Source organism: Trachinotus anak, unplaced genomic scaffold (genome assembly GCF_046630095.1).
Source record: "Trachinotus anak isolate AG129_WGS33_773 ecotype Australia unplaced genomic scaffold, CSIRO_AGI_Tana_v1 ptg000084l, whole genome shotgun sequence".
Classification (NCBI taxonomy): domain Eukaryota; kingdom Metazoa; phylum Chordata; class Actinopteri; order Carangiformes; family Carangidae; genus Trachinotus; species Trachinotus anak.
Window position 1 is genome coordinate 49396 of NW_027273935.1, and position 12172 is coordinate 61567.

Below are 12172 nucleotides of genomic sequence, written 5' to 3' on the forward strand. Positions count from 1 at the left end.
GGAGTCTGGACTCACTCAGAGCCTGAATTTAAACATTTCATTAGCATCCTGAATAACCATCATGATTCAATTAAAATAAAGTATAATTTACAAACAGAAAAAATTGAATTTTTAGATACTGAAGTTTTTGTCATGAAAGAGAGCGCAGAAAAGTGGAGACTGGGAACCAGAGTCTATTTTAAACCAACAGACACACACGCTTTGCTAAACAAAAACAGCTTTCATCCAAAACACACTTTTAAGGGGATTGTGAAGTCCCAACTTATAAGGTTTAAAAGGATTTGTACAAGGCCAGAGGATGTGGAGATGGCCACCAGGACTCTCTTTAAAGCTCTCAGGAGGAGAGGCTACAGCCGCACTGCGCTCCATAAAGAGGGAGGTTTCTGTGAGCTCCACAGAGGAGGAGAGACAGATTGACTCCAGAGTTGAACAAAACAAAAAAATAGTTCCTCTGGTGATCACTTTCTGTTCGCTCTCACTTAAAATCAACTCAATGGCAAAAACTAATTTTGGAAAACTTCAGGATGCTATTCAGTCTTTTTCTGATTTCAAAATCATATCAGCTTTTAAACGAAACAAAAACCTAAATGATATGTTGGTCCATGCCTCTCTGACACCTAAAGAAAAAAACAAACGGAATACACATTTTAAAGTAATAAAATATGTAGAAAACAAACACACAGATATGAGTGCTCCAGTCTGGCAAACTTTCCAGCTGGACTCTTTAAATCTGGTGTATGTTATTGAGTACAGGATATGTGGTAAATTATATGTGGGGCAGACTAAAAACAAGCTGCGGGCACGTTTACAACAACATCTATATCATATTCAGCGCTCAAACAAAAGAACAGAACTTTATGTGCATTTCCGTGCTCATGGTGCAGAGAATCTTATGATTGCAGGCCTGGAGACCAGGGCAGGTTGGTCATCAGCCCAGAGATGGATGGCTGAGAGACGCTGGATCACAAAATTAAAAACTAATGTGCCCAGCGGTCTAAATGAAGCCATTTAAAAATATGGTAGGCCATCTCTGGACTGGAGACTCTCTCTGTGTGTGTGTGTCGTTGAAGGTCAGGTGGGATGTGGATGTGGTGCAGTCTACCATCGATGGTATTCTGGGCCACGAAACCGGATTCTTTTGACTGTCTCTTTGTGTGTAGTGGAAGGAGAGGGGAAAGTGGAAGTCCTGTGTGCCTGTGCTTATTGTATGTCCGATTGGACAACAATTCTTGGAGTATGTCTTTGATTTTTTTACTCTCCCTCAGGAGGGATCCAGATCCACCACTACTCATCATTACTATTAACCACTGTTATCTGTCATTATTATTGATAACACCATGACCTACACAGCTGTTCTTGGTCTCTCTCTCTCTCTTTTCTCCTCTCTCCTCCCCCACCCCCCCTTTGCACAGTAGTCTTTATGAGTGAAGTCAAAAGTTGCCTTTACAATTAAAGTGAGCACATTGCAACAATCTGTAGGTTGACTGTAATGTATAATGGAAAGAGATTACTAACTGTCCATAGGTAATAAGGGTAGGGTGCAAACAGTCCAGGAGCCGTTACTGATCATCAGTCTTCATGTGTGATACAGTTTACATGTAGCAGACTCACAGTTTGAAGGGAGAAGGTGCTTTGAAGTATGTTTATGTTCTGCAGAACCACAATATACAATCTTAGGTCACATTTTATGGTTTAACATTAACTTAGAAACAGTAACTTTTTTTTTAAGATATTTTTTTTGGGCATTTTTGGTCTTTATTGACAGGACAGTAGAGAGTAGGGTTGTCACGATACCAGAATTTCAGTAGTCGATACCAATACCTGTAATTTTCCACGATTGTTGATACTAATTCGATACCACAATTTAAAAAAAAAAAAAAAACAGGGCGGCCCGATGGCGGAGTGGTTAGGGCGCCTACCACATGAGTGGATGCTCTTAGCAGGTGAGCAACGGTTCGACTCCCGACCGGCCTGACTCTTTCCTGCATGTTATTCCCCCTCTCTCTCTGTCCCTTTCCGCCCTAACCACTCCGCCATCGGGCCACCAACTTACAAACAGTAACTTGAGCTATGATAATGTTATAAGTTTCTCTTCATATATGTGACATTTGCCAGATGTGGACATGCATGCAGTACCTTCTAAAATTACTTTAACAGTTAGCCATAAAGTTTACCTTGAGTTATGGAAGCTAACTGAGTTAACAGCGACTTTGCACGGCACAGCCCAGAGCCTGTTGCAGTCAGGTAGCCAGTGTAGGTGAATGTGCTTCATGTCCTTGAGTGCACAGGCCAGATCCACCCCTCATTTCTCCCCAACTCCACCCTCTCATCCAAATGTTTTCTTCTGGCTCCAAAAGACCAAGATGGTAATGTCCAGTAAGCCAAACTTGAGGCTTCAAAACGGCAGTTCCAAAAATAATTGGTGACATCATGGAGGGTTACCACGTGGCCTGACTGTACATCCACAGTGTTCATATATTCCCTGGAAACCTGCATACACTGTACAGTATTTACGGTATTTACCTAACCCTACCCTAACCTAACCCTTTTCACAGCTTTTAACTTCTCCCAGAGCGTAGGTGCTGAAAAACTAAGAATCCTAAAGTTAAAACTGACACAGCCAAAATTATAAGATACTTTTAGCCTTAAGATGCTTTATGAATACGAGCCAAGTTATAGATTATGGGTGTGTGGCATAAGCACAGCATCTAAAACCTTGTTGGGTAAATTGGAGGTAATTCAAGTACAAGCATGAAGGACATGGATTGGGTTTTTTAAAAAAACATCTTTCAGCGTTGTAGGTGGAAATGGGAGAAATGCAATTGGAGTGAAGACAGCAACTTTTTATCATATATTTGGTCAATTTACAAGGAAATAATAACCATCCTTTAATCAGTGCTATTGAGCCATGCTGGGAACATAAAAATGGCCAACTAAAAGCTTTGGTGAGGTCATTAAAAAAAGGGCTAATGAAGAACTTACACTGGATAAAAGCCACTCTCCAGCTGTTGTTCTGCCAACTATACTTCCATGGTTACTGCCACAGCCAGCCTCCTTGAATTGGTAAGACATAAACACATGGGAAATTGTAAGATTGTCAATTAATTTATCAGAAGTAACTATTACAGTTATTTATAGATCATTACAGGGGCAGAAAGAACAGCAGCTGCAGAGGTAATCCCTTAATGTTGAGTATGGGAAGAGACTTTCTGATGATATTGGTTTTTGTATTGTAAATGATGACCATGTGCAGCTGAAGACAGAGAAAGAATCCACCAAATGCCAGAATCGAGATAAATAACAGTTGTTCAGTCCAACAAGGTAACAGTACAAAATCACCAGACTAAAGGGTAGGGCAAGTAAGAGAAAACAGGTAATACACTAGCTCGCTGGGAAACTGATACATAGTGAAAAAGGCTGAAATGCTGAAAAAAGTGAGGAAGATGAATGGGCACTGAGGGAAGGGAACACTGGGGTTGCAGTCAAAATCTTTTTCACTTAGAAAGGTTCCTAACTGGATGAAATGACCTGGAATGATCTAAGCAGCAGGCATCATAAGAGCTGTTCCAATTCTCTACATGATAAGGAAAGGAGATCCAATGTTTCCTATCTTATCTCCTTAAGCATAGGAAACACTTTACCTTCCTTTACGAAAGGTAAGGAGCCAATTCCTTGCCACAGCAACATTTAAAGCGACACACCTATGGATGTATTGGATGCACTATAACCCCGGCTGACCCACATAAACATAGAAACAACTGAGCAACTGTTTTATGTTCAGACAAAACTTATGTAAATCCTTGTCTGAGCTCCAAATCAATAAATATAAGTTCATTCTCTTTCAAATCTTTACTGATTTTTAGTTAATAATATCATCATAATATAACATTATATACATGAATGTAATTTTACTAAATCCCCTCCCATTGTGTAAAGTAATAAAAATCTCTTTCATGGTATCTTATTTCAATATTTAAATCCTGCTTATTTTTGTTTCTGTCCATGTGTTGGTTTCTTGTCTCTTTGTCTTTGTTGTCTTTTCCTTAGTTCTTACAAATTCTGCTATATATATTTCGTTGACCTCATGACTTTTCCATTGAGGTCAAGGAAAAGTGGTTGGAAATGTGACATATTTCCTGGGACAAAATATTCTAGGGCAGGGGAGACAATGAGACACAGGTGCAATAACATGAGGGCAGGGTGAGGTAATAACACAGGAGGACAGGAAGTGCGGGGACCTGGAATTTGAGCAAAATATTTGAATATTCTATAAAAAAATCTTCAGATGACAAGAAAATCCTTATAGAGTTTTTTTTTTTAAACGAGATTAATGAAGAGAATCAGAGAAATATTCTATTATTTATTCATTTTTTATTGGGTTCATTTTTGTTTCTTTTACTTAATGCTTTGATTGTAATTCTCCAATTCTCCTTTCTTTATAAATATCAGAGTATCTCTTTAGTTCCCACTGAAGATCAGTGGGTGGCAGTAATGCACCCAAGCTGTTTGGCGACCGCCAATGAATCCAACCAGAAGAAGGAGAAGACGGAGGAGAAGAAGAAGAAGGAGGAGGAGGAGGAGGTCGCGGAATCCGCGCTCAGTCTCTCAGTTCAACATGGCGGAGACGGAGGGTGAGTACGCTGCACGTTTTACTGGAAACTTTATGATTTACTTACTTTGGCTGATCTCGGTCTCAAAACTAACATCGTAACGTCGGACTGAAACTGTTTAATCTGTGTGTGTCGGCCTCTGCAACTTTCCGTATGCACCGTTTGTTTGCGTTTGACGCCAGACTGCATTAAGTAAGACGTCTTTTAAAAACACTTCTAGATTACAGCGACAGTGATTAGCGTTTAGTTTTATATACTGAGATGTTTATTTAACTTAACATTTGATTTGTTAGCACGGCGTTCATTTCATGCACCAGGATGCAGGAGATGTTGGGGGTCTTGTCTCGGGGCCTAAGGACGGCTCCCGGCGCAAACCACGTGTGGACGCTCCGTTTAACTGAGTTACAGGAAGAGTCCGAGTCCGCAGAACCAGTAAACCGCGAATAAACCAGGATCCAAGCGGATTAAATGAGTTCATTGAAACATTTCAGGCTAATTGTGTGTGAAGTGTCAGTCGATGCGTTTTTAATAGGACTGAGGCAGACGGTTTTATATTTATTTTTTTTAATTTAATTTAATTTTTTTTTGTCTGAAGATTAAACTTGATCAGTTACCTGTATTGATCTCTTGGGCTGCCTATATGTGTCCCTTATCAGTTGTTTGATATTTTAGTTTTTCTCAGTTCAGATGGCCTGTTAGCTCCATTTGTTAGCATAAGATGCTAACAACCACGTGCCACTGGAGAGGCCACGTGGGCTGCTTATTTGCCTCATGAAACATTAATAATGGGAAATAATATTTCAATCTATTAAGGAAACTAGTTTGTTTCATATTAAAGCGGACATTTACCTTTTGCTCAGGAGTTAATAAGGCAGCAGTATCATTTATTAAAGAGTCTTTTTTTGTGTGTTTCAGCAACATCAGTGAAGAAGAAGAAGAAGGCAAAGAAAATTGGTGAAGAAGAAGTCGGGGTGAGTGTTTAATTACTCTGCAAACTACGTTCGATTTTTCTCCTGAGCGATGATGATAATGTTAGTTTTTATTTCACAGGAGATCCAACAGAGTGGAGACTTCTTCATCCAACCAGAGTCTAAAGTTGCTTCTCTAGACACTTCTCAGTGGCCTCTATTATTAAAGGTAACACACCTGAGTTTACCTGACATCAGAACACATCAGCTGCTTAAGATGAAATGTTGAAGCTGCTGTGGGTAAAGATGAAAATATTCTATAAAACACTGCAGTAAATAAACCTGCAACATTACATCTTTTATCAACAGGTGAGGTGGACAGGTTTGTAGCTAGGTGTATGAAGTCAGCAGTTGTTAATCAAAATAATAGAAACATGAACTCAAGGTCCTCAGAGTGTACATTAGTTATTCCTGGGTCTCAATCATGTGACGTGATGAATCAGTTTATCCATTCTCTGAGCAGCGGCCATCTTGTCTTGCCCACGCTCCCGTTCTGGGGGCGGGGTCTCTACACCATGGTGTCAGTCATGCCGGTGTTCTGCCGGACTATGACTGGAAACCATGTGGTGAGAAAGACTTGACCTGACTGCTGTCAAGACGACTTCCTGTTCTGATCACATGATGCAGACACTCTGATCAGTGGGGTGATCACATTTCTAAAATGGTTATTAATTCAGTGACAAACTGTAGATAAACATGGTAGAGCAACATTAGAGCTAAAATAGACTGTCAAAATAAGTGGTTGTGTGCTGCAGGCAGCTGTAATTTCTATTTTTTTGCTGCTCTTCATGTAGGAAGTGAACAACGCTCAGTAACAGACCAACAAAGAAGTTGTCTTATGTTTTTTGTTTCTTGTAGAATTTCGACAAATTGAATGTCCGGACAACTCACTACACCCCACTACCGTGTGGCAGCAACCCCCTGAAGAGGGGCATCCAGGACTATGTCAGGTAACATAATGCTAGACTAACATCATTCAGGATTATGTGAGTTAACACCTTAATGCTAAGTTAACATAATTGAATATGTTGTTCTGTGTACATCCTGTTTCCTGTTAGGTCGGGCTTCATTAACCTGGACAAACCAGCAAACCCGTCATCTCACGAGGTGGTAGCGTGGATCCGGAGGATCCTGCGGGTGGAGAAGACCGGTCACAGTGGGACACTCGACCCAAAGGTCACAGGATGTCTGATCGTGTGTGTAGACCGAGCCACGCGATTGGTCAAATCTCAGCAGAGCGCCGGTACACACTGATGCCCACTTCCTGTTAGTTAATGTTGGACGAAGAAACCTTTGGTGTATTTTTAGTAGATCTGGATGGTTTTAATGGTCTCCAACTAGCTGACGGGTGTGTCAGCGCAGTAAAATCCAGCGGCCCCCTCACTACTCTCTGTGTGTGTGTTGCAGGTAAAGAGTATGTGGGAATCGTTCGGCTGCACAATGCAATAGAGAGCGAACATGCTTTGGCTCGGGTAAGTCTGACAGCAAACTGCAGGAGGAAAGTTTCTGTTGATTTCAGACTAAAATGATTGAAATAATCAGAGCGATGGTTGTGTAACATAAGTCATCTGTCATGACCTCAGGTGTCGACAGATTTTCTGCAGGTGATGCCAGGTTCACACTACACAATTTGAGTTTTGACTTCACTAAGAAGGTTTAGTCTAAGAAGGCGCTGGTAAATTGGCAGTTGCATCAGTTGCATTTGTGAACTGTTCAGAGATGTGATCGGAGAGAATTACTGATGAATTGCAGATGCCCAAAAGATGGCAACCACATATCTGGACCTGTCAAAATCCAAATCCAGTAGTGTGAAAAGTGCTGTGACTGACCATAAGTGTAGCAACGAGCTACAGTTAATGACAGCAGAAGGCACAGTGAAGGGAAACCCAGAGGATCATTGCCAGCGTATCATGATCCATTCTCTATTCCATATTTTCCTACTTGTTTTGTGTCTCTGTGCCAGTGACAGTAAGAGCTGTCAGTCTCGTTCTCATGAACATGGTGTTTCAGTAATGCCTTGAGAGAACTTATTCAAATTTTGGCAAAAAAATTCATTTGGACTCAAGAATGAACTGATTAGATTTTGGTGGTGAAAAGTTAAAGGTCACTGATCTCTCAAAACATGATTTTTGCCATAACATTTATACACTAATTATCTCAAACCATGAGGTGGTGGTTCTAGTTTAATTTCTACAAATCACTGCTTAACCTACCTGGTTGTTTCTTGCAGACTTCATTTTGGAAGAAAAGGTCCTTTCTCGTGTCATTTCACTTTACTACTTGCATATTTTTCGTGACTAGATGTTGTTGGGAGATGGGACAGACTTGTTAGAATTCCTCCTGTGGCAAAGTTGTATGGTGGGTGCAGTATGTCAATGTGACAGCTGTTGTGTACATGGCAGTGACCAGCTATTTTTTTAACTTAAAGGAACAGTTTGGTTTTTTTCCCTGTATTTGAACAGACGGAGTTCCTAGGGGTTCCATTTAAAAGACTTTGTTGTTCCTGATTTATTCAAACTAAGACTCTGAATAATATCATCACACATATGTATCCTTAAAGGACTAATCTGAATTTGAAATTCTTGTCATTTAACCACAACCAATCACATGGCCCTCACTGACTCAGGTTCTGACTGCAGGCATTGGAAACACTGACCGGCGCTTTGTTCCAGCGACCGCCACTGATTGCTGCTGTGAAACGTCAACTGAGAGTTAGAACGATCTATGAGAGCAAACTGATAGAGTATGATGCAGAAAGGAGGCTGGGTAAGATCATCTTTCAATAAACACCTCGATCAGTTTTCACCAGTTTGTGTTCAAGTATCTTCACTAACCCACTTTAAATCTGCAGATTTATTTTGAAGGCTTTGTGGCTGTGGCAGGCTTACACATGATGTCAGGTAACCTGCCTGTGTGTTGCAGGTATCTTCTGGGTGAGTTGTGAAGCAGGAACTTATATTCGGACTCTGTGTGTACACCTGGGTCTGCTGCTTGGGGTCGGAGGTCAGATGCAGGAACTGAGGAGAGTCCGGTCTGGAGTCCTAGGAGAGAAGGTCAGCATCACTTTCTGTACATCTCAGAGCTTAGACTCTGAGGTCACTGAGGTTCAAAGTGTTGAGTTCAGTTCTGCTGCTTGGTGCCGGACTGATAATTAAACTTTGGAACAGAAACCTGCAGCAGAGACACAGTTTACATCATCTGTACATCTGGAGTCTCGCCACTGCTGACATCCTAGTGACATCACTTACACCGCTATTATCAGTGCATAACATGTTATTGTTCGGGTTTTACTTTAGGACAACATGGTGACGATGCACGATGTCCTGGATGCTCAGTGGCAGTTTGATCACAACAAAGACGAGTCATATCTGAGGAGAGTCATTTTCCCGCTGGAGAAGCTGCTGGTGTCTCACAAACGGCTGGTGATGAAGGACAGTGCAGTGAGTCTTCCTCATCTTTGTTGGTAAAAATAAAGCTGATATGTTGCTGTTTCTAGGTTGATCATGCAGTCTGTGCCTCCAGGTAAACGCCATCTGTTATGGAGCCAAGATCATGTTGCCAGGTGTCCTCAGGTACGAAGATGGCATTGAGGTCAACCAGGACATAGTTGTTATAACAACCAAGGGGGAGGCAATCTGCACAGGTGTGTGTGTGTGTGTGTGTGTGTGAGTGTGATAGTTGAAGCCACATGATGAGCTGAGTAGATGCAGTAGCTCTCGGGCCATGATGACCTGCTATCTATCACCCTTTTCTGATGGCTTCACATTTAGATTTAATCTGAGTATAACAAGTCGTGTTAATTAATACAGTCAGGTTAATTAACACATCTTTCATTGACTCTTGTTCAGCGGTTGCTCTGATGACAACAGCTGTGATCTCCACATGTGATCACGGCGTTGTGGCAAAGATAAAGCGAGTTATCATGGAGAGGGACACGTATCCTCGGAAGTGGGGTCTTGGGCCGAAGGTACACCTGATGTTACTGATCTCATCAGTAAACTGTTCAATGCTTCAGTGCCAAGGGTTTAACATTTTCTTATTGATTAAATCAGGCAAGTCAGAAGAAGATGATGATTCAGAAAGGACTCCTCGACAAACACGGGAAACCAAATGGCAGTACGCCACAGGACTGGAAGAACCAATATGTCGACTACAGGTAGATGGCACAGGGGGAGGGCGGGTCTGATGCACAGGTGTTGGTGGTACAGATTGACAGCTACACTGATGCAGACAGTTATCTCTCACTGAGCTGATGTGCTGTGTGAGGGAGTCAGTCTGCGACAGGAACTTTCAGGTTTGAGCTTATTCACTCTGCTGTTTTGCTGAGCTGCAGCTCACCTGAACACAGTCATGTGACCTCACACTATGCATCTTCAGGTGAAATGTTTCAATTTGATAAAACATCTTAAATCTGAAATTGCTTTTTTGTTTTCATTGACAGTGTCTCCAAGGTGACAGAGGAGTCATGTGACGCTTCAGCAAAAGTAAACTCACCAAAAAATGTTTCATTCTTTAACTCGTTAAATTATCATTTTCTTCATGATGCTGAGACATTTTCTGAACCTGCTGTAAAGATTGAACTATGACAAATCTTTGACCTGCAGAGGAAGAGGGAGTCAGCAGATAGCGATGGTGAAGCGACAACACCCTCCACACCCTCTGCAGAGGAAGTGAAAAAAGAGAAAAAGAAGAAGAAAGAGAAAAGAGCCAAATTGGAAGAGGCGGAGTCTGTGGAGGAAGCAGCCGGGGAGGCACCTGAGACTGAGGTTGGTGTGTGTTTCTTTTTTTTTTTTTGGGAGCAAAGTCGTCTCCAGGCAGGGTTAGTCATACTCAGGATGCTCCAATCACATTTCTTTGCCACTCACACCAATTCTTTTGTTATATTGTAGCAGCTGGTTTAACAGTTGGTCAGTCTGCTTAGCTTTGTAGTTAACTGTGATGTCCACAGGCGGCAGCATTACCTGATGGGACCACAAAAAGTCATCCTTATTCTCCAGTCAACAACATGCTTTTACTTTGTTCATCAGAGCAGAACAAAAAACTCCAAAGGAGCAAATCCTTCAACTGACAAGAGAACCTGATTAATACACACTTCAAACAAGACACTTTTTTAAATTGCACAACTGCCATCTAAAGCCTGACCTTTCTTTCCTTCATGCGAAGTCATCTTATACCAATATTGTGCAGAGATAGAAGTCAACTATTTGATAGGTTCACGCTCCAGTGGTCAAACTAGCCCCCGTCCCTCTACATCTCCCACCACCTCAGTGACAGAAGACTGTGTCAGCAGCAGCAGACAGGCCCCCCTCTGACCACACGGTGACATGACATTGACGTTATGTGGAAATGATCACTACAAAATGAAACATGCAAATGTGATTGATTTTTCTTTTTGTGTGCAAGTGCCCGCGGGAGGTGGTACTACACTACACACAGAGCTTCTCTCACCCACAGATACCAGAGTGTTAACCAGAGGTGATCGGTTTAAGGTGATGGGTGACTAGAAGCATTAATGCCAATCTATCGATCATTTTTGATGAAGATTGGCCGATCATGATCAGCCAGCTGGGGGCATCCCTAGTTCATACAGCACACATGATTTACATGTTTTGAACATGAACTGTTATTTCTACATGTGACTTGCATGTTCTGTATGAACCACTGTCATCTGGTGCACACTCATTACCAAAGTGTTTACTAAATGATCAGATGCAGCTGGTTTCTATTGATCTCAGACTTATCTTCACATGGAGGATTTTTCTTTTTGAAAGTTCAGTTTTAAAAGTGATCTCATCATTAAGTTAAACTTTGGTGTAGAATAAAACTAAGACTATAAGATTTTACAGCTGATTAAAGTTAAAATCAGAGGCTTCACCTGACTTCAGTCTCAGCTCTAAACGACTTATTACATAAATTTGAATCTTGTTAGTCTGAAATAAATGAGTTATTCAAAACCCTCTGTTCATGTTACATGTAAAAATAGTTTGAATATTAATAATGAAACTGTTGGTGTCCTGCAGGTTGTTGAAAGCACAAAGAAGAAGAAGAAAAAGAAGAAACAGAAAGAAGGTGATGCATCAGAGTGACAGATCTACAGGTGAGCAGGACACTGTCAGAGACTCCGCCTGCTGTCACATCTGTCTGAACAAGACACAAAGTATTCTGGGAGTTTCATGATGATTATGGACTGCATGAATGCAGAAAGAAGAAGATGGTTTTTGTTTTTTATATAAATCTTGTTTGTTTTTTTTCAGTTGTAAATACCTCAACAGAAAGCCTGTTTGTAATTTCAGAATAAAAGTCTGTTTTCTGTATGTGTGTCATCTTGAGTCCATAGTGTACACAGAAGGGTGAGGACGCTTAGAGAACAAGCGTATGAGTATAGCAATCCCATTTTTCCTGCTGTAGGCGAAGTCAAAATCATTTTCCCCATCAAGCGAATCTAGTTGATAATGTTAAGGAGGGTGGTAAGTTTTCTCTGTAGCCAGCACAATTGTTTCATTTGCAGCCAAAAAACTTCTAAAGATGCATGCTTCTTTTACTGAGACTGTAAGGGCTGTTTCCAAGCTAGAGAAGGGTGAAAGAAAAATCAAT

The 12172-nt window shown here is 41.2% G+C and overlaps 1 protein-coding gene and 1 non-coding gene across 2 annotated transcripts; both read left to right on the forward strand.

Moving 5' to 3' along the window:
* Positions 1-4515: 4515 nt before the first annotated feature.
* LOC139617490 (H/ACA ribonucleoprotein complex subunit DKC1-like) lies at positions 4516-11892 on the forward strand. Its single transcript, XM_071473681.1, has 15 exons — positions 4516-4631; positions 5526-5581; positions 5661-5747; positions 6437-6528; positions 6637-6821; positions 6986-7050; positions 8218-8344; positions 8501-8631; positions 8875-9018; positions 9101-9221; positions 9427-9545; positions 9631-9734; positions 10020-10062; positions 10183-10344; positions 11599-11892. Exons 1-15 carry the CDS (start codon positions 4520-4522, stop codon positions 11662-11664), a joined length of 1614 nt encoding a protein of 537 aa, XP_071329782.1. The 5' UTR covers positions 4516-4519; the 3' UTR covers positions 11665-11892.
* Positions 9262-9338, forward strand: LOC139617491 (small nucleolar RNA SNORD83). Its single transcript, XR_011689111.1, has one exon. It is a non-coding gene; the product is annotated as a small nucleolar RNA SNORD83 (small nucleolar RNA).
* Positions 11893-12172: the final 280 nt, after the last annotated feature.